The sequence below is a fragment of the Eucalyptus grandis genome, chromosome 1 (assembly GCF_016545825.1).
Source record: "Eucalyptus grandis isolate ANBG69807.140 chromosome 1, ASM1654582v1, whole genome shotgun sequence".
Taxonomy (NCBI): domain Eukaryota; kingdom Viridiplantae; phylum Streptophyta; class Magnoliopsida; order Myrtales; family Myrtaceae; genus Eucalyptus; species Eucalyptus grandis.
Genome location: NC_052612.1, coordinates 49,499,759 through 49,524,136, shown reverse-complemented (window position 1 = coordinate 49,524,136; position 24,378 = coordinate 49,499,759). Strand labels below are relative to the sequence as shown.

Genomic DNA, 24,378 nt, shown 5'->3' with positions numbered 1-24,378 from the left:
CAGAAGGTGGCAAGCAATTGGCATGCGAAGGCATGTTCTGTTCAGCTATTCTACCTTGGAGATTAGAGAAACATGCCATTGAGTTCTTGCTTTGCACCACAGAAGGATCTCACTGGAGAGTGAGAGTGAAACTCTAGATTTCTCATCATTTGTTCCTAGCCATTTTGCTGCCTTGCAGGTATTATAGTGAAAGATGTTGATTTTATGCCATTTCATTTTCTATATTCTTCTTATCATTAAAGTGCAAAATCTAGGGGATTGAGAACGTCATCATCCAACCAAGAGATTACCTGATTTCAGGACTGTATTTGTAGGTCTCCGAAATCTCGTTTCCAGAATGAATCAAGCCAGCTGTCTGGCTTTCACCATCCAACCGTCCGCGTCAAAGAGCACATCGAGTCTGAAAGGCTTGAGAACGCCCCAATCCTTTTCAGAATCTCTATTGACTGATTTAATTAAAGGAAACAATCAGCAAAGGAAAAAGGTATTAAGACCATACTTGATTCGATATTCTCCCAAGATGAAATATCCATTAAAATTCTAGATTTAGCAATGGAGGATGATATAAATGGAACAATATTGAAGATGAAAATTTAGATCTCGATGAAAAGCTACACATAAAGAGTGAACTAAAGTAGAGTAAATAAGAAAATGAACTACTGCTAATTTATTTACACAAGCGAAATGATCTCCCTCCCTCCCTCCCTCCCTATACGTATAAAAATTTGTTCCAACTCAATAAATTATATCACAACACATTTACTTTTGTTATTGGGTAGCCAATGAAACAATGATCAGCAGAACATGAATCACCTCAAAAAGATAATTTCTGAACAAACACAGTCAATCAAAGTATTTCGGCTCTCAAAGGTTCATTGAAAACTTATTTCACTTGTGACTCCATAAAAGCAATAGGAGAAAGGGAAAATTCCATCAGCAGTCACTGAACTTGAGTGGATTTTGCTAACAGCTCGCTGAACTTTAGTTTTGATCATCTCATGTCCAGAACTTTTTATTTCTTTACAATTTATGCACTTTGACCAAAATCCAGCCAATTTTCAAGCAAAGTACTGATGTAGTATACACATGGTCACGTGGCCACCATGTCAGCAATTAGCTGACATTGGGCGATTGAAGTCAAAGTTCAGTGATACGATTGGAAACACTACAGTCCAACATTAAGTAAATTTTACACAGGAAGGAAAACGGGGAGAAAGACCATACTTTGTCATATATCCCAGCTTCCAAGCACTGCTGAGCAGCTTCAAGCATAAATTGTTGCCTTGTTTTTATGTCCAGTATAAACCTTATCAATTCACCTTCTTCCCCAGAACCTCTTGAACCAAGCCAAAAGTAAATCCCACCATCTTGAAATAACAGCTCTGTGAGGAGTTGTTTCAGCATCAACTTCTCTGTGTCTGCTGATCTGCATTTTCCCTTCCAATCCAAAATAGTCGTCCACCACCCACTGCAGCAGCAGCCTGTGCATAATATTTGAAAGACGTAAATATGAAGACCATGCTGTCGAATCATGCTAGATGCTTCTGCATAAGCATCCATTACACCAAACTTTGATCCTGCCCATGTACCTTCCATAAGGACGCCATGGTCAGCAAGCACGATAGCTATGTGAGTGGCACCACTGTTGTACCCTTCATCTCCTGCTTCTTTAGACAAATAGAGGATATCGGGTAGGAACTGGATGCTTAGGAGCAGATATATGGGTATACAAGAGGCTCCTTCCCATTTTTGGTATAGTATGATACTGCAAACTTATTTAGGTAAGCCTGCAAATCCTCTAAACTATAGGGGACTGAACTCTCACTAAGGATAGCAGATGAACCCCCCAGAGGGAACTCCTTGATGGCTGACAGTTTAAACCACAATGGTGGTGAAAAGTGCCGATAGATCTCTCAGCAGCCTTTCGACAAGCCTTCGAGAACCAGATATCATGGCATATAGTAACAACCTTTTCTTATCATACGTAGCTCGACCCACCTGATCACCCATTCTTCACAACTTTTCACATTCTTCTGAAGCAGTAGCCACTGTCTCAGTAGAAACCATACCTCCATTATTTATCCATTCTGTGAGCAGCCAATAACAAGTAACCATTATGGAAGAACAACAATCAGTACATTTAGGCAGTAAACAAATAGTATCAGAGGTGCAAACTGATGTGCACTACGGGATGACAAGGCAACGTCTCTTGCTTCATTGTCATACCCAGTTCTCAAGCAAAAGTATATCTGTTGAAACAAGACAAGTGTAAAATAAGTCAGCTACAGGCATAGGATTCTGTGCTTATAAAGCAACTGCAATCAGCAATATCCCCAAGAAAATAGGACAGCCTAAAAACACCCTCTTAACATAAAAAACAAAACAAAATACTTCTCATCTTAAATATTTTTCTTCCTCTAATAGTTCATATACCGAAAGACAGGATAGCTGAAACATAAGTCACCGTCATCTCAACCAAAAGACTCTGAATCTCCATAAATCATCAGCAGTTTCTATTTACTGCAGCGCCCCAGCGAAAATGAGGACTTCATCATGATACACCAAATTTCTACGTTCTTATGGTATTGACTTCGCCACCAAAATAGAAAATGGAATACAAAAGGGAAGCATTCATAACTTGCTGTGACATGGTGTCAACAGGTGGCTGCCTTTGAGCATCACCAACATCAAAGTCGAGAGCAGCCTAGAAAGAGCAGGAGGACAAAATAATGAGCACTAAACTCAATAAATACATCTTAATATGTTAATGCCTTGAAATATGTTAGAGACAAGCTGGACAAGGAGAGCTCCAGCTCCTTGAATACTGCTTCAAAAAGGTCAAGTTCGATTACTATATGATGCAAGCAAGAGCTATCTCCAAATAAGACCGAAGCAGTAATTCTACTTTGAGTCTAAACATAAACAAAAAGCTTTTGCCATAGAAGTTTCATGGAACCAAAATGTCAAGAAAGGTAAAAACAATGACTTCATACTTGTGCAGGATGACTTTGTATCATGTCCATAATGTACTTCTCATGCCCCCACTCAAGGTGCCGCCTGGCACCAATTACCAATGACATCTTCTTTGAAACGTTCCACCGAACATCCATAAGTGCCAAGCAAATTATTGCACAAACCATTACATCTCTATGGCATAAGAAGAAAAAGGGAGCTTTCAAATGGCATGGAGAAGTAGTTAAGAAGATTTACAGAGCCACACCTGAATGAGAAGCCATATTTTCTGCATACTGACCGATTTTCCCCTAGATGTATTAATACCCAGACTTTCATAAGCACACTTGAAAGCAATAGTGGGTTGAAATTTGAACAATAACAGAGAGAGATTATGCCCATATCATGCAAAAGTCGAATAGATTTAGTGAAAGAGCATCAATACAAATATATACACAGCATCATAAATCTAACAAACACCCTCATAACACAACCATTACAAGGCAGAGAACAAGAAGTACAAATAATGACTAATGGTAAGTTTCTCGAATACATATGCTAACGGTGCCAGCTGGCAGGTAAATAACAATAAACTGTGATCATGATGTGCTTCTATGTTAGAATCTTAGAACTGCCCCAGCACAAATTCAATGCCTAGTAAACAAAAAGATGTAATGAGCAGCAATAACTATTAAAGATAAATAAAAACCAAACTTTCATTACTTTAAATGGCAAGCCATTCTCAAGAATCGATTTGTCTGCTACAGCTACAGCTACAATCTCCATGCCTGAAGGACCAGATAAAACTTGAGGGCTTGAAACTGTTGAGGCTATTTGGGGGACACGAGCACCTCCACGGCCTGAATCAATGATGTTAGTCTTCGCTAATAATGATATCCGGCTTAAGCTCTGAAGAAAATCATGCTTTTCCTTTTGCCAATCATCTTGTTAGACAGCACATAACCCATTATACTGGAGAAAAAAAAAACGAGCTTTGATATTTGGCCAAATACTAGTCTCTATTAATATTGGATTTTCAGCCTTTTCAATACTAACTTTCACTTGAAAGCTCATTAAAAATGATTTTCAAATGGTTCAATATTTTTTCAAAGGGTTTTAGAGGTCGAAAGCACTTGAGAACGTTGAACCAAATGCATACCCACTTCCCTAGAAGCAAGCTCAAGGCTAGGATAAATTAGCTGATGAATTGACTAGGAGAATGACCACTACTCACTGATTAGCTGGGAATCTTCTTGCTTCTTGCAAGTTGGCTCTCCAGGGGAAGTTACTGATTCAATTCGTTCTTAGGGGCTCATGGAGATAGGTTCTGTGCTATCTCGTATCTCAAGCCTTGGGCCTCCTCAAGCCCACGGTCCAGCCCATTCTCGATCACGGGCCTCTTCCCAATTCACGTGTCTTTTTCGTCCCGTGGATCGTCGCGAGCGAGCAGCACCCCGAGACCATTTGTTCCAAGGCCGCACCAGCGACAGCAAATCCCTCTTAAACCTCTCGACGCGCTCCAGCAGTGCCGTCCCTCTTCTCCACCTCCGCCTCTCCGCCACCGCCCTCAAGCGCCGTCGCCGGACTCGGGGCCCCGCTCTGGAAACCCGACGCCGCCGCTCGCTCCGGTCCCAGGTGATTCTATCTGCCCCCGCAAAGTTTTGAGCTTTGATGCTTTATCGTTAGGCTCTTTCTTCGGAGTCTGCACTCGGTCGCACATGCTTCGCATTCCGGTCCGATGGAGCAGTCCGCTTGCTCCAATCCAACTGGGTCTTCTTGGGTTGCTCGAAATAAAGATTTTGGAGCTCTGTATTCTTGAAAGTTTCGATTTTTTGCTGGATTCATTGGATTCGTTGGATCCTGCCAAGTGGAAATGATGGGATTTCCCCAACCTTTTGTGAACGTCAAGCATGAATTCTAGGGCTTTGTTTGGTCCCGGAATAGTACACAAGATTTCGCATTTGCTGATCAGCTGTCGGACATTGTGCGACCGCGGGTTCCGCGGTGGTAAAATCAAAGAGGGATTCGAGTGCGTAGAGGAACCCTTGAAGAAGATGTGGGTAAACGATTCCGATGGCTTTATGGATGATGCGCGTATTTTGAGCGAGTATGAATCGAGTGGCGAGGAATATTATTCGACCAGACAGAACTTCTGTGCTAATGCGAGGGTTGGTGCGGAGAAAGTCCTGCGAGTTCTTCAACAAGATGGTCCGGGTTTTGATGTGAAGACATCTTTAGAGGAACTGCGGGTAAGAGTTTCAGGGCTTCTCGTGAGGGAAGTGCTCTTGGGCATTTTGAGAAGCACCGAGTTTGCTAATAAGAGCAGGTGTGTGAAGCTGGGTTATAAATTCTTTGTATGGTCAGGTATGCAGGAAAATTACAGGCATACGACAGATGCCTACCACTCGATGATGAAGATCTTTGCAGAGTGCGATGAGTTCAAGGCAATGTGGAGACTAGTTGATGAGATGATTGAGAAAGGACTTTTTATGACTGCTCGGACATTTAATATATTGATATGTACGTGTGGAGAGGTTGGCTTGGCCAGGAGAGTTGTGGAGAGGTTCATAAAGTCCAAGGCGTTTAATTATAGGCCATTTAAACATTCATACAATGCTATCTTGCATTCCCTTGTTGCCCTGAAGCAGTATAAATTGATTGAGTGGGTTTATCAGCAGATGTTAGCTGACGGACTTTCTCCTGACATCTTAACTTATAACATACTTATGTGTGCAAAGTACAGGCTAGGGAAATTGGATCAATTTCACAGATTGCTTGATGAGATGGGCAGGCGTGGGTTTTCTCCAGATTTTCATACATATAACCTACTTCTTCATGTCCTCGGTAAAGGAGACAAGCCACTCGCAGCTCTTAATCTCCTTAATCACATGAGGGAAGTGGGGATTGATCCCAGTGTTCTTCACTTCACAACACTGATGGATGGATTAAGCCGAGCAGGGAATTTAGATGCCTGCAAGTATTTCTTTGATGAAATGATAAAAAATAATTGCAAGCCCGACGTCGTATGTTACACTGTTCTGATCACAGGATATGTAGTGGCTGGGGAGCTTGAGAAAGCCATAGAAATGTTCAACAAGATGATGATTGATGGACAGCTACCAAATGTGTTTACTTACAATTCCATGATTCGTGGGTATTGTATGGCTGGTAATTTTGCTGAGGCATGCTCCATGTTGAATGAAATGGAAGCGAGAGGTTGTAATCCTAATTTTCTTGTATACAGCACTTTAGTGAGTTATCTGCGAAATGCTGGCAAGCTTTCTCAAGCTCACTCGGTAATAAGACGCATGGTTGAGAAGGGGCAGTATGTCCACCTGGTTTCAAAGTTTAAAGGCTATAAGAGATGTTAAGTTTTGTGCAATGTATGGGCGGATCCTCAGGGTGATACTTGAATACACTGCCACAGACAACATGTTCAACATGGACACCGAGTAAAGTATGCACAGACTTTTCTCATTCTACATTTACTGCTATTGCGTAATGGGTTTCATTTATTGCATAATGTTTCTCATTCTAATTGATTCATTTAGGTCAAATGGGCTTTTCACCCAAGGTTACTTTGTAGATGGACGGCATCATTCTCATTTCAATTTCATTGAGAAGTATTGGTGCTTATTTATTAGTGTCCTAGTTCTTGAATGCTTAGGATACTTAAGAGTTTGGGATATTAACAGTCATTTCGTAAGCATTTCTAATATCGGCTAATTTTGTTATGGCAAATGAAAATGCTGCATTGCATGTCGCAGGAATCTTTCTGTAAGGTAAGCACTCTATTTAAGATATTATTATTGTCTTTGTAGGACAACGACTAGAGGGTGAGATGAAAGAACTTTTTCTCTGAACTAGCAAGACTCCTCTGCCTAGGTTGCATTTTAGAGAAATTTACTCATTGAGTCTTTGCTTTGATAAAAAGGGAACAAGATTGTTTTATCTTTTTGCTAGGGAAGATTTAAAAGATCATTGTAAGTAACTCTGCCTGTTCTTTTGCTCAGATTTATTGCTATTACTCGAGAGCTGTGCAGAAGGTTTTGGGCCCATGCCGATAGGCTAGCAGCTTAATTTAGACATGTCTGGTGAGACCAGGTAAGCTTTTGTCTTCTCAGAACATCAGCAGTTACGACTTGAGAACTGCTCCCTTCCTTCTGTGTTCCCATACTCTATCAAGACACTATCTTTATGCATCTATAGGATAATGCAGCCCTAAAAACTTATGCCTGATGGGGATTGAAGCATCTCTGTCCCCGTTAGTGATGTCTCATGGCCGAGATTATCCTGTCAAGGCAGCAAAACGATCTGGATCAAGAATCGAATTGGCTAATGTGTGGTTTATATAACTGTTCCTTTTTTACTGGAGCAGTGCCCTTTATTCAATCTCCTGCTAAACCATTCATCCCTCTAGTTGGTAAGGTTAGATTGGCACATCACACAAGGTAGAACACCATAGGCATTTTCTTGTTTTTCTTCCAATGGGGTTGTTCATATCCTCTGTATTGTCAAAGGCATTTTAATTGAGATGGCAATCAAGTATCTACAAAGTCATTTACCGGATCTCTGTTGGGGCAAATCTTAACACTCTGTATTCCTCTGTGAAATTCTTGCAAACTTGTGGGAGCCTAGCTTGTAGCCCAGATCTCTTTGCGCCTGTGATACTGTTGGGCAAAATACCGAGTGCAATTACATCAACCGAAACTTGTTTTTAGGCTAGTTACGTACTGTTTTTGGATCTTGGGGGCAACCGCATGGTATGTACTGTTATAAGTGATATAATGGACATCCACTCTAATAAAGAAAAGAGGAGGATCAAAGAGCATGGATTCACTGTAAGTTTTGGTTGTATATTGATTTTTCGATCAAGTTATTTGAAAACCGTGAATCTAGCGTGATGATCATCATGTGCTTTGGCGGTGGGTTTTGAAAGGTGGGTGGGTGGTCAAAGGTCTGAATTCTAAGAGTTAAAGCATGAATGTGTCCCCACCAGCATCAACATTCGTACGCATTGCTTGCTCATGCCTGCCTCCATAATTCATTCTGAGCTGTTCCTCGCCACGCTACGCCGTTCAGGACTCAATATAGGAAGCTTCTTCGTGCCCCGTGACATACGGCCTTTTTTTAATATTATCTCAAAAGTCTGTAGTACAGTCCCTAAGTCGATTTTCAAAAAGAAAAAATGTAAATGTACTTCTTTATGTCTAAAGGGGTCGGTCCATGCACGTCTTTGTGCAGAAAACGATGTGTGTAAGAAAATTTGGCGTTGAAATTGGAAAGCAGGCATGCTTCGTGACCAAATCCAAGTCACTATGGTTGGTCCATAAGCGAGTGCATGGTGGGTTTTGTTGGCAAGATGTTGAAGGAAATCATTCCCACCTATTTATGTCTGCCTTTTGTCCCTTTGCCCTCAGGCTCTGATAACACAAGCATTGTACCTAAGTCCATAATAAATTCCGCACGCCTCTTCTGATGTGTACGTATGACAAAAGTTGTCGTATAAACTAACTAAAAGCGGGCGCATTTTGTTGATCGATTCCGCCTTTGAAGTTCTCATCTTTGGACGGTCCATATAGTAAGGCTACGTTGTTGGGTCCAAGAAAAGCTTTGGATCCAGTAAATTCAAACCATGATACCATTCAAAGATCTGCACTTCGACATTCAAGCTCCCACGATGCAATAATTTTCTCGAGTGGGAAGGTACGCGAGCCGCTCATTATTTTAAGTAGCTTGTAGAGGAAGCAGAGCAGAGTGGTGTGGCCGACCAGCGGGCCGTAGGTGATGATGCCAGCCATCCCTCGGATCATTCGGACAGGTGCAATCGATTAACGCTCTGATGGAAAACGACCCTCGAACGAATGAAAGATGAAGACGAAGAGGAAACTCGTACCAGACTCCAATATCAGATACGTGCGCTGGTTATTTACGTCACCAACGACGATTTCACAAGAAAACTAAAGGAAAGAAACATACCCAATATCGGATTACAAGTAAAAACCCCATAAATATATGTATAATGCTTCCTTACTCAGGCCTGCCGCTACATGCTAATCCTATCCGTCTGCTTCTGCATGGCCGAAACCGAACAAAAGGAAAGGAAAATTCTCAGAGCAATCCTATGCTTAATAGAGTAATACAGAGTGCTAAGAAGGCGCTTGGAAGTACTAAGGACTCGCTCATTTCTTGTCGGCTTTCTTGTCGTCCTTCTTTTCCTCTTTCTTCTCGTCCTTCTTCTCTTCCTTCTTCTCTTCCTTCTTCTCTTCCTTGGCCGGCCCGACCGAAATTATGTCCACTTTCCCGACTTTCTTCAGTTTCTTCACCACCGCCACTGTGTCCATTTGCCCTATCACCGTCAGCTTCTGCTCCTTGGTATCCGCCGCTATCGAATCCACCCCTGCTTGTTTGTTCATTTATTAAATGCACGTTAATCGGAGGATACGATCGAATATACCGGAAAAGAGAACGAGATCCTTCTGTCGACTTAAGGAAAATCTTGGAAATCAAAAGGAAGAAACCCTTTGAACTTAAGTCCAGCAACACGATTCAGAAGATAAAAAAGAAAAGTTTTGCTGACCGTATATGTCGGCTGCTGCTTCTACGGCTTTCTGCTTCGTCTTGTCGTCCGTCATGGTCATGATCTTCAACACCACCTTCTGTTGTATGATTCAGAGGAGTATGTACGGACATGGATACATCAGGTCGAAGTTAAAGAGAAACCCAGAACAAGAATCGAACTGGAGATCAGAGGGAAAGTCTGTACCTGTGCCATTCTGGAGGAGGAAGACAATACGAACACGCTGAACTCGATTGACAGAGAATGTGAACGCGGTTTCGGGTTACGCGAGAAAGAGAGAGAGAGAGAGAGAGAGAGAGAGAGAGATGGAATCGCAAAGGACGTGCCACCGAAACCAGCGAGCCTTTATATACACTCCTCAGGGGCCGTCCCATGTATTTCTATTTCTCCATTCGTGACGTAGGATCATTTGCTTTTTTGTCATTAGGGCCGGACGTGGGGACCAAAAATCGATAATTATGGAATCAACCGAGGGATTTTCCACATTCTGAAATCAATACGGACGGATAATGACGTCTTGTTGTCCCTCATACGGTGTGCACCATCCATCCCTGAAGACATCCTCGCAAACGTTTCAACATTCTGATCATAAATGTCACGAAGTTAGTTTTCTTAACTCCAATTCGACATGCACGATCCCCTAAAACTATATCCAGTCATGAAAAATAATATATGACAACGTATCAGAGTAAATCTTTGATAAAATGATCACTTTGAGTCTTGAATTTGATCAATCTTTTTTTATTTTATTTTATTATCATTAAGGTGAAAAATTGAATCAAGAATTCTTTTTTTTTTTTTTTATTATCATCAATCAAATTATTGTTTGCGATCCATGATTCTATTTTATTATTAATCTAATTAGTGTCCACATTTTTTTTGCTAGGTTGTGAATTAACGTCGATTCGATTGTCATGGGATGTGGATCATTCATCCCTTTGACACATCCTTGTAACCATCAACATGTCAACAATCTTATCATTAATGTCATAGAGAAGTTATTTTCATAATTTTCCAATTTTGATCCGCACAGTCCGCTAAAAGTACATCTGATTGTGAAAAAAAAAATACATATTGAAAGAAGTCAATTTTTATAAGTTCGGCCTCTGAAATTCTTGATGGGCAGCGCCCGTGGTTATTAGAACTGGAACAGATTTCAGTTGATTTACCAAGTATTCTTTGGTTATAAGTTTTTCATTATTTTTATATTTTTTATATTCAACCACCAGAGAGTAGTCCTTACGCGGGGGGGTACAATGACAATAATGTCCATACGATGTCTTTGTCATGTCATGCGCCTTGGTCAAGACGCCAGATCACCGATCAGATTACTAGTCCTTTCCTTTGGATGATGCGACGATGTTGATTCCTTTATAGGCCTAATGCTTTCAGGTGGGGCCCCCGATATCAAATCTAGTGAGTCAGCTGAAGTTGGCCACTTTTGCGCCAGTTCATTTAATTAAAGTTTAAAGACATTTACCTCGTACTCATATAATAGTGAGAAAGTTGGAGAATTTATGAATTACTCGAGGAAGATTATGTTACTTGATGGGAATTTTTTTCTCAATCAACTACCATAAAAAAAATCAAATTATGCTTTTGTGATATAATTATCCCAATTTTTTTACGTCAAAAAAAACTCTAAATTTATGCATGTGTGATATATATAATTTCTTTTTCAATTCCATCCATGACATATTTGTCAAATTAGTATAAGTTTGGGATTTTTTTTTTTTTATGGATATTTACATCACAATGGTTAAGTTTAGGGTTTTTAGTGATACAAAAAGGTTCAGACTATTTGTGACATAATGGACATAGTTTTCAGTTTTTTTTTTTTTTTTTTTTTTTTTTTTTTTTTTTTTTTTTGTAAATGGTATTAACACTTCTTTCCTTGACCATTAATGTGTGAATGGTGGATCTTGAAATCGGAATCTCTATTATTAATATACAGGACGAAAATCATAGGATGCGGGATATGGATGGAAGATACTATCAATTTTCTGAAAAGTACGTGATAGAATTTCAACCTTACTTTAAAAAAATATAAAAATGATGTTGGTATGAGTTTATTATACACGGGAATAAATTACATACAGAAAGAGCGCCATACAAATTACAAAAAATGTAAAAGTCTAGCGTATCTTCTTTTTATGTTCTTTTAGAACCATAACTTTGATATATAAATGTTCATTGACATAGTACATCATCAATAGAGTAATGCAACATGTCAAAAAAAATTCAAAATGAAGTATATTTTCCTGAATATAATATGACGTATGTTTTGTATGATACACTATTTTATACTCCAAAAGAACGGGTATTTTTCTCAAATTTAGCAACGGCGTGAAAAACGATTTTTTTTTTTTTTTTTTTTTGAAAATTACGTGCATACGCATAAAGAATGTAAAAGTACGAGTTGGCTTTGGGACGGTAATGCTTGCATAGGAAAATGGCAACTTTTCAAAACCAATTTTACAGATTCTTATAGCATTAAGATAAGATAATATAGATTTTCTTCGATGCGAAGAAGTCAGATTTCTTGAAAAGTACCTAAATAATTAAAGCTGGGAAAGAATTTTGACTATCGCCACTCGCCGGTCTATTATGCCTCGAACTCGGCTCTCCTTACGGGCCAAACCAAGATTTCAACCTTCATCTAGTTTTGATTGGATGTCGTGGGAAGAAAATCGACTCCAAAGACATCATGAGGAGAAAAAAGGACTCTCGCGATGTCAAGAAGATGCAACTTCTCTGGCAAGAAAAAGAGGAGGAGGTCGGAAACTTTTGCACGGTTCACTTTCATGAACATGGACAACTGCCCGAATGGATCGATTAACTAGAACCAAAACAATCGATTGCATCGCAGTGGAATTGATTAAAGGTGTCGACCTACGTTTGGAAAACAAGCATATTTCTTGTTCCTCCTTTTTTTCACCAAACCCAAGCCGTTTGATTGGGTTGTCCAGGTTGTCATTATGGACTTTCGACACAGCCCTAGCTAGCTAGTACATGCGCGATCAATCAAAGTGCTTGCCAAAAGAACTAAATCTGCGAAAACTAACCATCTCGAATATTATAGAAGATACATCAGACTTTAGAACCCGTAGCCGTGACCGAAATCAAAAGGGATAACCGAGAACAAAACTAAATTCGTAGCACCAAGAACTGATTAATTTCACATGATGGTGCAAGCATGTGGATTATCGTCGCTGAAGAGAGAAGCGAAGGCCTCGTCAGAGGCGACCGCGACGGAGTAGACCGCAGGAGTGTGGAAGAAAGTGTGGACGCCGGAAGAAGCTCCGGTCCTGTGGGCGTCATAGTAGTATTGGTTGACTATGTAAGACGGGTATTGATAAAACGAAGCGAAGTGAGAGTGCCCCGGAAAAGGCCACAGCTCCGCCGCTTTCCCTGCTCTTTTGATGGCCTTCAACACCTTCTTCTCCTCCAATCTGTACCCTCTGGCGGTCAGTTTCTGCATCTCCATGTCCACCTCCACTTCTTCTACTCCTGAAAAATTTGGATTTTACCAATCAGCGAGAGGTACGGGGCTTGGACTGGAGAAAAAGCTTAAAGCAAGTACCTTTCACTATCTGCATGACTAACAGATACGCACAATTAAGTGGATGGCTTGGTCTAGGAATGATAATTTAGTTTCGAATGTCTACGAAGATTTCCACAAAGGGAGGACTGATAGTTTCGGTCATCCTGAAATTATTCATTTTGAGTCTATGGTGCGCAACACCGTTTAAAGTTAGGACACATGACTTTTGATTATGTCAATTATTGCGTGGAACATAATCAGATGACAACTAAGGGTGACAAGGTTTCACAAGACGACAGCCTTGGAGAAAAAATAGGAGAACAATGATCGAGATACTGAGACTTATAATGTTAGGTCACGAAGTAACGTGCTGCTCACCAATCAGGTGCTCGAATAAAACCCATTTGCTAAATATCTAATCATCGTTTCACCTGTAGAGAATGGCATTCGGGTGCGTATGGCGGCGCGTATGGTACATGTAAGGAGCGCTTTATGTCCAAGAAGACGAAAACTATCTTTCGAGAGCATGGGAGTCTAGTCAGGACTCGAGCATCAAAGAATTAGGAAGGTCGGTCTTCTTCAGTCATGTCGATAAGTATGTCCGATTTATCGTGAGTTCATTACTTAAAAGTTCGGGCAAAAAAGCAGCTCGTATATATTAACAGAGTTGAGCCTCTGCACTAAAACGACCATCTTGTACAGTACCATAGCAAAGTGTAAAGAAATGAAGCAAAAAAGTTGCACCTTTGAGCTTGAAGAGAGCTTTCTTCAACTTAGATGCACATCCCTCGCAGTCCAGGTTCGGCACTCGCACTTCCACCATCATCTGCAAATTCTTTCCCTCGTCAGTCTTATCTTTTAGTTAATCTTGACGTAAACTTAAGGAACTCCCAGGCTGTGTTGACTGTGTGCGTGTTTGTGAATGTGTGTGTGTGTGTGAGAGAGGGAGAGAGAGAGAGAGAGAGAGAGAGAGAGAGAGAGAGAGAGAGAGACTCACAGACATAGTGCTTCGAGTATGAAGAAAGCTTTCAGAAGCCCTTTGGGTTCTTGAAACTTTTCTCCATGGAGAGAGAGAGAGAGAGAGAGAGAGAGAGAGAGAGAGAGAGAGAGAGGAGTTAATAAATTTAAACGGCTAGCCAGCCGAGAAAGGGAACGAAGGCATGGCATCATTGGGTTCTTAAAAATCCAAAACCAGAGAGAGAGAGAGAGAGAGAGATGTGTCACGCGTGCAATGGAGTGGGAAATCGTGAATTAAGCTCTCATGCAATGGCAGGCCCAACCCCAAGTCCGAAGGACAGAGAAGCATTAAGCGTGCCTTGTTTGCCATGCTCCCTCTGAAATCATGACAACTACTCCGAAGTGCCAAACATTATAATTATGGCCCATGTATTCATCACACCATTGCGAACCTTCATTTGAATCGAAAACAAGATTGCGATGACGAAAACTGTTAAATTGCTAAAAGGAGGAGAGATGAGACTGAAACTTCATCTTACGTACAAAGCGAAAAACAAGTCTTTTACAAAAGACAAAATACATAACGTAAAACACACCATAACTACCCATGTTCCCCATAAAGCACTTGCCCCACTAACACCTAAAAACTAGGATAACCAACACACATGACTCCACTAACTCTAATAACTAAAAAAACCAAATCAGCAACATGTGAAAAAATGAAATAACTGTTATATTAACAATCCCTCCCTTAAACTGATGTTTGCTAACATTCAGTTTAAAGCCTTGACTTTTTTCACCGTGCAAACACCTAGTAACCTTCTAAGCTTCACAAATGACTCAATCTTGAGGGCTTTGGTGAATATATCAGCAACTTGATCTTCACTCCTGCAGTAGATTAGATCAATTGTTCCATCATTACTAAGATCTCTCAAGAAATAAAACTTCACATCAATGTGCTTGCTTCTTCCATGTAACACTGGATTCTTGGAGAGTTTTATTGCTGAGTTATTGTCATAAAAAATTTTAGTAGGTCCCTGTTGCTTGAATTGTAACTCCTCAAGAATTCTCCTTAGCCAAATAGCTTGACAAGCACTAGCTGTTGCAGCAACAAATTCAGCTTCTGTACTTGACAATGTGACAATTGGTTGCTTCTTGGATGACCACGAAATAACACCTGCTCCAAACATAAAAGCATAACCCGAAGTGCTCCTTCTATCATCTTGATCTCCTGCATAGTCACTATCAGTAAATCCCAACAAATGAGACTTTTCACCATTCTTGTAAAATAGCCCAAAGTCTCTAGTTCCTTGCAAGTAACGAAGAATTCTCTTGGCAGCTAACAAATGTATTTGTGTAGGATTCTCCATATATCTACTGATTAAACTCACAGAGTACATTATGTCTGGTCTTGTTGCAGTTAAATACATCAAACTGCCCACAATTTGTTTATAAAGTGTGCTGTCAGAAAAGTAGCTCCCTTTAGTAACCACAGAGATGGGGAAAAGAAACGAAAATGTGGCCGAGTCTATCGCCTTATATTCATCTTATCTGAGGAATATCCTATAACATCATAATGCTTACCCTTTACATGTCAAGAAATAGTTTAGACTTCCACTGAGACGTTGAATTAACATCTACTCGGGGAAAAATCTTGAGAAAAGCGAAACTCCTTTTGCTCTCTCTCTGGTCAGCTTTCTTTTCTTCTTTTGCTTTTCCTGGAAAAGGGCTGTGCTGGGGACAGAGGCTGACAGCTGCAGAGGCAGTATAACACACTTTGGAGTTCATCTTCTGCACAACGTCACTATCTCTGTGTTTACTGCTTAAGAAAGTACAGATACCAAAGATGAAATGTATATGTAAAAAAAGAACTCTGTATATTGTGAGCACTGAATGATCAATACATCAGTCAAGATCTCTTCTCTACTTCTCTCAATCTATACAATCATCTGTAGTTCTACATCTCAGAGAAAGCATAAAAGCACTTGAGAGAATCGAGAGAATCATCTGGTCAACCTATCTTCTTCTCTATTGACAAAGCTTTTATATTTTTGGTTAAACGTCCTTCCAAAACTGACTTAACAAAATTTAGTTACAAGATTGAATCAACAGAATAACTACACTGTTATATTGACACATGTACGGCTCCTGGTGCAGCTTAATCAACTTCTGTCTCTGGATTGCCAACTCAGCTTCTTCACGGATCACCAGCTCAGCCTCTGTTTCTTTCCTTTGACTTCTTCATAGATTGCCAACTTCAGCTTTTCTTTATTTCGAGCTTTGCTCTGTTTCTGCTTCAGTTTGCTTTGCTCTGTTTCTGCTTCAGCTTGTTCAGCTTCAGATTCTGCTTCTCTACTTCCATCAGTATTTATAGTCTGTGTTTTTGATCGTTGTTCTTTAACAAAGCTCATGATTGGTCAGCAAGGTTGGTGATTTATCGACCAAGGAAAACACAACACGACCCAACCCAACCCATCTAAAATATTCGGACGGTCCAAGATGAGCAGTAGGGCTGGGGTCGATGGTGATGATGGTGTCTATATTCTCTCGTCGAAAAGCTGCATTATGCTGGAACGGAGGCAGAACAAGAACGAAAAGATGCCCGCCCCAACATTGTCTCTTCTGTCCCTCGGGAACTCGTGAGAGAGAAAAGAGAGGGGGGAGTGATGATGTAACGAGGTGGTAGTGTTTACCTTTGCCTTGGGACCATAATGATCTCTGTACTTCTGTTCTCCATTAGTGAAAACGACAAGGTCGCTGTCGCTGGGGTTCTGCCACTCTGAGATTCAACAGCCTTTCGGGTCCATAACAAACAAAGCATCGCGAGTGTTGTTCTGGCAAAAGTAGTCTTGACAAATCGATCACGCCGGCTGGGCATTTGAATCAGTGATTAAGGAAAGCGAAAGGGATTTCTCAATCTTTTCTTCGGCTAATCTGCCGTTGAAGTAATTGCGAGAGCAAATGAAAGGAGAATTGAAACGAGTAACTAGGAACTGAAAAGCGCCAACACTTCTTTGAATGATGTCAAAGACCAAAGGCTCATATCTGGTAAGTTGTGGTATATACTAGCATATGTTGTATCATACGCAGATCTTGAGAATTAATGGTTCCACCATCTACCAAACCAGAAAATTTATGCAAAGGCTCCGTTCATTTCTCAATTCAAGAAATTGGTTATCCTCCTTTTCGCGCCACTAAAATATGATGTGCATCTTGTCGATTTTATGGTCGTCGTGTCACCTTGTTAGCTCTGGGTTTAAATAACAAGAATGGAAGTGAATGGTTTCGAGGCAACGGGACAAGATAATGCAGTTTCTTTGGTTCGTATAAAAAGGGCTTTACAAGTGGTGGTGGAGCACTACGAGGCGTATAGTTTATGGTTTCTTCTGCTACTCTTCCACCGATCATTCCTATCTCTATTCATAGAGAATTCTTTAAAAAATATATATAACGCATCTCATTACCAATCAGGCAAACAAATAAATTTCAAACTTTTTTTCTGCACGTTGTCTCTAGGATAAACAATTAATACGTCGAATTTTACTCTCCTCAATTTATTTCCTTCTCATCATGGTAACTCATATATCATGCACACATGTCTCGATTTATAGCAACTTATTTAATTAGGAATAATGACGGAAATGGTTCATAATTTTGTTCAAATATGCAATGTGATCCCTAAACTTTATATTTGTTTAATATAATCCTTAAAATTTAATCCGATATACAATGTCGCTTATAAACTTTTCAATTGTTTAATATAGTTCTTGGACTTTTAATACATGTCTAATTTAATTCATGAATTGTATGAAAATGTTTAATATTATTCTCACATTACTTCAAGTTTAGGGACAACATACAGTCCATGGACTAAATTAAATATGTATTAAAAGTATATAGGCCACATTGAATAAATTTAAAATTTAGAAATCACATTATATATTATGGTAAAGTTTATGAACTATTTGTATCATTTCCTTCTAAAAGTAAGAAGAATTTCCCTTCAATTTCAAAGGACGCAAACAAAATGAGGACTCCCACGATTTGTTGCATAAGTAAATGTTAGATTTGTTCAGACGGGAGGGTGAAACCGAAAGCCCCCGAAAACCCGAAGAAAATTCGCGTCGCGCGCCATTGGCGCGGGGTTCTCGTTCTCGGCCTATTGGGCCTGCTTTCGGACAGCGCCCACACGCCCGCCCCACCCGAGCCTCTTCTCCGCAAAGAAAAGCCCTTCTTCCACAAACCGCCTGCCGAATGACACGGAGCGTGCCCTGACCTCGTAAGACAAAAATCACGAATCACGAGTAAGAAAAGACAACCAGGGAACGAGAGAGGAAATCTTGTCCGAAAGGGCCCAAACTCCTCCGGTCCATTAGGATTTTTGTCCTTAGAAGACCCATTCAAAGCAGCTACAAGATCCATCTCTTTCTTTCCTCACTCGAATTTGTTCCGGGGGATGGACCCTTCTTTGTCCTCTGCTAATTATTTATCAATACCATTCTGTGAGCAATGAAGAAGCGGAGAATGCGGAACACCAAGAACCGTTACGAGAATTAATCACGGGATCCAGCCACCGACTCCTCCCTCCTTTCTCATGGGGAGAGTTCCTTCCTGGACCCGGATCCCCATTATCGGGCAGATCGCAGGAAGGCAACCCTTCACGTCGTGAATCCCATGTCAGCCCGCACACGGATCTCGCCTCTCCTAGTTCTGCCTCTTTCTTAAGCAGGAGCTCAGCACTTTCGTGTCTCCGAGATCCAAACTCAGAGTCCTTTCTATTTTTTGCTTCCCCACCTTTTGTAGCCGGGAGAGAAAAGGATTTTTCCTCGCACCTACTGGTACGGCACCGAAGACTTTCAGCTCCCGCGTCGTACTTCTACGCTCCAAAAAGACTTTTTTTCGGGTCAAGCAAAAGCTTCCGAGCGGAGAATCATTATCGGTGAAGCTGACAGGGTGGTAGGAGGAGATCTCGGGGGATGATCATCATGTGGGTTTCGTTCAGAAACTGAGGGACGGATGAGCGAGAAGAGAACCAGCATGCAGAGGCTAAAGAGGTACTTGTGGCTTGGATCTGGGGCTTTCCGTCATTTCGCGGACTCGATCTGGAGGCCCTTCCTCAAGTCTCCAGCTCGCTCCTCCGCCGCCTTGCTCGTCCTCGCCTTCCTCCTCGTCAGCGCGTTCCTTTCCACGCGCCTCCTCGACTCCTCTGCCTCCTCCTCTGTAAGTACGTCTCCTCCCTTTCCCTCTCTCCTTTCCGCTTTTCCGAATTCCCCAAACGCTTCGTTTCTCTTGCCAAAATCTTTCGAATGGTATTTGTTCAATATGTCTACTTAGCACGCGCGCTCGCAGTTCATCACTTCGCTAGCGGTTTCCCACTTTGCGAATCAATTTCCCCATTAATCCTCTGTCATTCCTTCTGTAAACGACATTAATGAACCATTACGTGTATACATGGAAAAAAGAATGAAAGAGACTTCTTTGTGCCCAAGCCGTGACCGGTTGCTTCTGCAGCATCGGTCACAGCACGGCAGGTCCAGTCAGTAGTCACCGTCGATCTTGCGCGTGCTCGGGAACATGCGGAGCGATCTAAGGACGATTCTTCCCTATTAAATTCCTCATTTCACTTCCGAGGTTTTTACACAAATAATTGAGCTCTGGTGTAGTGGGTCGCGACACGCGCCGCGGGGTGTCGGTGACGGGTCCTTTCCGGGACGCGTGTCGTCTTCTGGTTCGTAGTAAGTGGAGGGGAAGCGAACGGCTCTTTGACTGTTCTTTCCACCTCGCTCACCTCGCCCCGCATGATCACCGCCGGGCTTTCGCATCGGCCCGTGGAATTCTTTATATCGATCTTCGGTTCAGTATCTGGTAGTTCGCGTGCGGGTCCCACGACAACTGTTTTTGCCTGCCATCGTCAACCCATTTCCGAGGAATCTTCTCGGCCACGGAATTCTTAATTAGTAATTTTAGATTATTCCAAGATTAGCGACGTGAGAATGAAATGGCGTGCTTTGAATATGTTGACAGTCTATTAGCGCGGCGCCTAGGCCCATCGTCAACATTGCCACGAGCCACGTGTACCCTCGCAAGCCCCCCGCAGTCCTCGAGCGGCCCCGGGAGAAACTCGAGATCCCCCTCAACTGCACCTCCTACAACCCCGGCCGGACATGCCCCTCCAACTACCCCACCTCCTTCCGGCCGGAGCAGGATCCCGACGCTCCGTCGGCCGCCGCCGCGTGCCCGGACTACTTCCGCTGGATCCACGAGGACCTCAAGCCGTGGGCCCGCACGGGCATCACGAGGGACATGGTGGAGCGGGCCAAGGGGACCGCCAACTTCAGGCTGGCGATCGTGGGCGGGCGGGCCTACGTGGAGACGTTCCAGAAGTCGTTCCAGACGAGGGACGTGTTCACGCTGTGGGGGATTTTGCAGCTGCTGCGGCGGTACCCGGGTCAAGTGCCCGACTTGGAGCTCATGTTCGACTGCGTCGACTGGCCGGTCGTTCAGTCGAGGCTGCATAGCGGGCCCAATGCCACGGGCCCACCACCTTTGTTTAGGTACTGCGGAGACGACGCCACGCTTGATATCGTCTTCCCTGATTGGTCTTTCTGGGGCTGGTAAGGCTACTTCCATTCTCTTTCTTTGAAATTATTGCGATGGATCTTAGGATACCCAGCGTGACCTAAAAGATGTCGGCAACTCACATGTGATGTGATCCGTGCTGTGTAGGCCCGAGGTTAATATAAAACCATGGGAGTCCTTATTGAGGGACCTCAAAGAAGGCAACAAGAGGGTTAAATGGATGGATAGGGAACCTTATGCTTATTGGAAGGGTAATCCGACCGTTGCTGCCACCAGGCAAGACCTTCTCAAATGCAACGTATCTGATAAGCAAGACTGGAATGCTCGTGTTTTTGCGCAGGTAAATATATGGCATTTTAATGTGGTTCTTGTGTGGTCTTGCAAATTGAAGAAGATGGTTCCTGTGTGGTTTCGAAAAGATCGGTGGTGTAGGCTGTAGTTGATATGATGAAGAAACTAGTGCCGTGTAAAGGCAGCGGAGAAAGAGAGAAACGCACTTATGAAGTGGTGGGGTGGTCCAAATCTTTTTCTTGAACAGTGTCATTGTTTGTGGAGCTTTAGAGGTTGTTTGGAACGTTTGGTAGCGACATAGTAAATAAAAAGGAACGAGTGCACTAAAAATCTTTAAACTTGTCACGAAAGAATAATCAAATCTTAAAACTAGAAGGATTTGGTTGGACCGATTTGATAAATTTTAAAACTTAATTCCAATTTTTGAAAGTCTAAGATTCTATTGCACTTTGGTGACAAGTTTTATGACTTAATTACACTTTTTGAAAGTTTTAGAATTTAATTGTACTTTCGCGACAAGTTTTGAGATTTCTAATGTGCTTATCCGTAGATAAAATGAATGAACAAACTTGTGCCATGTAAAGGCAGTAGAGAAAGAGAACACCGCACTTATGAAGTAGGTCCAAATCTTTTTCTTGAACAGACGTGTCGTTGTTTGTGGAGCTTTAGAGGCTGTTTGGAACGTTTGGTAGCTGCATAGTCATGGCGTCTTCAACTTTTTTTTGGTAAAGCAACTGGACAAGATAGATCCCCCTATATATGCATAACAGTCAGTCAGTCACGCGGAGCATTGTGATAAGAGCAGACTACTATGTGCAGGATTGGATCCGAGAATCACAGCAAGGATACAAACAGTCAGACTTGGCAAACCAGTGCATTCACAGGTGAAACCGAATCTTCGCGTTCACTTCTCTCCGGATCATGTAGTCTTTTTGAGTCCTGTTCCCTTCTGTTCTTCCTTGTGTAAAATTCACACATATTGCTCCGTTATAAAACAGATACAAAATATACATCGAAGGATCGGCATGGTCCGTCAGCGAAAAGTATATCCTGGCTTGTGATTCGGTCACATTAGTGGTCAAGCCCCATTATTACGACTTCTTCACCAGAGGTTTGATGCCAGTGCACCACTACTGGCCCATTAGGGAGGATGACAAGTGTAGATCCATCAAGTTTGCGGTAGACTGGGGAAACGGCCACAAGCAAAAGGTAATATTTCTGAATTATGTGATATTTAGCTAGTTCATTAGACACCAACCTGCTCTCCTTTTTAGTGCAATACAATAAGTTCCCTTGCCATAATAATTAGCTGCATATGACTTTGGTTCTCAGATCATCATTGTGGACGGGACTTTCTTTCTCAGGATTGAACTTGGTTTTTGTCATCAAATACCTTTTCTTATAAAACCCTTTTCGATATTTAGGCACAGGCCCTTGGGAAAGCGGCGAGCAGTTATGTCCTAGAAGACTTGAGGATGGACTTGGTGTATGATTACATGTTTCATCTGTTGAATGAGTACGCCAAGCTGCTGAGGTTCAAACCTGTCGTGCCCGAGAAAGCGGTGGAATTCTGCTCCGAGCACATGGCTTGCCAGGCAGAAGGGTTGGAGAAGAAGTTCATGGAAGAATCGCTGGTAAAGGGACCTGCCGACACATATCCTTGCAAATTGGCTCCTCCATATGATGCTCTGTCACTCTCCGCGATCCGCAGAAGAAAAGAGAACTCGATCAAGCAAGTGGAGACATGGGAGAACAAATACTGGGATGGTCGAAACAAGTCCTAGAAAAGTCGGCTCTTTGTACATTTCACGTGCACGAACACAATGAATTCGTTTCTGCCGTGCATCTGAAGTCTTTTCAACTTAACAGGAATAGCCGATGAGCAATATTTACATTGTATTCTTAGATTTATAGAAAGATGAGGTATAATACCAGGATGAGTCAGAATGTTAAGTCACCTTCCCCTGTTTCCAAATGCACCCAGCATATGTGAGGCTTATTATGGTGAATTGCGGGAACTATATGTATGTTTTGGAAAGAAACATTAGTCCATCATCTAACTGCTTCAGCAAGATTTTGGAAAAGGAAGATAGAAACGAAGAGTTTGAGAACTTTGCCGCTACATGGTTCTCTGTCCCGAGTGCGCACGTGGACATAAGGCTACTTATCTACGTATACAAAAAATTTGCCCTGCGCTTCGCGTAAATATAAAATATGTTGACAATAATTAAGTTGATAACTATATTCTGAGTAAATTTAAAAAAAAAAATTTCATGTTTTTTCAAAGATACAAAAGGGCTTCCTTCATTTGAAACATCGCCTATACTTACTACCTCAATTACTTTTACCGAAGGCAAAACCGTTGGAGGAAAAGTTACCAAGATAAATGCGCCCGAAAATATTGTGCCGGAGTTGTCTTCATCCTCGGATGAAGAAGTTTTGGGTGAGATCAATTCTGGTGGTAGTGACTCAGACTCCCCTCGAGTGGTTGCTTCCTCTATCCCAGAGGAGACTCTCCTTCCTCAGATCCCTCCGGAACCCTCGGTGGTTGGCCGCCCCGCCAGAAAGGTACTTTTCGATCTGCCTCTGCTGATGTGGATATACCTCCGCGCCCCAAACCTTTGCCTACCTCGGTGAAGAATCGTGGGGGCAAAAAGTGGTAACTATCCTCCCTCTTTTTGTTTATGATTTTTGGAGTTTGGAATATTAGAAGACTTGGGCTCCTCTCAAGCAAGTTGAGATCCGGCATTTTGTTAATTCCAATCACCTTAGCTGTATTGGTATTTTGGAAACTAAGGGCGTGCATGAAAACGCTCCAAAGAAGTGTTTTCGGAACACTTGCACGGATTTTGTTCAGGGAACAAAAAAGAACAAGAACGCGTTTGGTTGCGTTTTTCTGTTCTTTTTTGTTTTTTTGTTCGGAACAAAATAAGAACAAAAAAAAAAAGAAACAACAAATTGTTGTTTCTTGTTCCAGAAACAAAAATGAAGAAACGTTTCTCTTCTCTCTCTTCTTCTTCTCTTCTTCTTTTCTTCTTCTTTTTTTCTTCTTTTTTCTTTCGCCGGTCGCCGGCCTCAGCCATGGCCGGCGACTGGCCGTCGAGGGCCGGCGATGCCGTCGAGGGTTGGCGACCTCGTCGGAGCCTCGCCCACGCCGGTGAGGCCAAGCTCGGCCTCGCTCGAGGGGAGATCTTCGGCTAGGGTTCCGGCGAGGGGCTCTGGAGGACGGTGCGACGGCGGCGCATCACTAGAGGCTTCGGGATCGGGACGGCGTCGAGCTGCGGGCTTTGGGGCGCAGGTGCTCGGCTCCGATGGCAGGGCGGCGTCGAGCTGCGGGCTTCGGGGCGTAGGTGCTCGGCTCCGACGGTAGGGTGGCGAGGCTCGGCCTCGCCCGCGCCGGCGACGCCGAGCCTCGCCTTGCCTGGGCGAGCTCGGGCTCGCCCAGATCCGGCGAGGCCGAGCCACGCCCAACCAC

At 42.3% G+C, this 24,378-nt stretch overlaps 4 protein-coding genes and 1 pseudogene across 5 annotated transcripts; 2 read left to right on the top strand and 3 right to left on the bottom strand.

The window, feature by feature from the left end:
• Positions 1–1,090: 1,090 nt before the first annotated feature.
• On the bottom strand, positions 1,091–2,010 carry LOC120287438 (annotated as a pseudogene).
• A 2,402-nt stretch (positions 2,011–4,412) lies between these two features.
• Positions 4,413–7,521, top strand: LOC104448784 (pentatricopeptide repeat-containing protein At3g60050). 2 transcript variants are annotated; one of them, XM_010062701.3, is made up of 3 exons: positions 4,413–6,409; positions 6,966–7,056; positions 7,162–7,521. In XM_010062701.3, exon 1 carries the CDS (start codon positions 4,863–4,865, stop codon positions 6,321–6,323), a length of 1,461 nt encoding a protein of 486 aa, XP_010061003.2. In that variant the 5' UTR covers positions 4,413–4,862; the 3' UTR covers positions 6,324–6,409; positions 6,966–7,056; positions 7,162–7,521. The 2 variants fall into 2 exon arrangements, with proteins under 2 accessions (XP_010061003.2, XP_010060986.2); XM_010062684.3 differs by having other exon boundaries at positions 6,966–7,521.
• Positions 7,522–8,858: 1,337 nt separating this feature from the next.
• LOC104448775 (heavy metal-associated isoprenylated plant protein 39) lies at positions 8,859–9,862 on the bottom strand. Its single transcript, XM_010062671.3, has 3 exons — positions 9,719–9,862; positions 9,533–9,611; positions 8,859–9,352 (listed from the first exon to the last, which is right to left on the bottom strand). Exons 1-3 carry the CDS (start codon positions 9,725–9,727, stop codon positions 9,135–9,137), a joined length of 306 nt encoding a protein of 101 aa, XP_010060973.2. The 5' UTR covers positions 9,728–9,862; the 3' UTR covers positions 8,859–9,134.
• A 2,598-nt stretch (positions 9,863–12,460) lies between these two features.
• On the bottom strand, positions 12,461–14,234 carry LOC104448765 (heavy metal-associated isoprenylated plant protein 31). The gene is made up of 3 exons (XM_010062660.3): positions 14,074–14,234; positions 13,821–13,902; positions 12,461–13,042 (listed from the first exon to the last, which is right to left on the bottom strand). Exons 1-3 carry the CDS (start codon positions 14,077–14,079, stop codon positions 12,711–12,713), a joined length of 420 nt encoding a protein of 139 aa, XP_010060962.1. The 5' UTR covers positions 14,080–14,234; the 3' UTR covers positions 12,461–12,710.
• Positions 14,235–18,449: 4,215 nt separating this feature from the next.
• On the top strand, positions 18,450–22,975 carry LOC104448755 (O-glucosyltransferase rumi homolog). The gene is made up of 6 exons (XM_010062648.3): positions 18,450–19,253; positions 20,058–20,647; positions 20,760–20,952; positions 21,723–21,787; positions 21,902–22,112; positions 22,328–22,975. Exons 1-6 carry the CDS (start codon positions 19,050–19,052, stop codon positions 22,685–22,687), a joined length of 1,623 nt encoding a protein of 540 aa, XP_010060950.1. The 5' UTR covers positions 18,450–19,049; the 3' UTR covers positions 22,688–22,975.
• Positions 22,976–24,378: the final 1,403 nt, after the last annotated feature.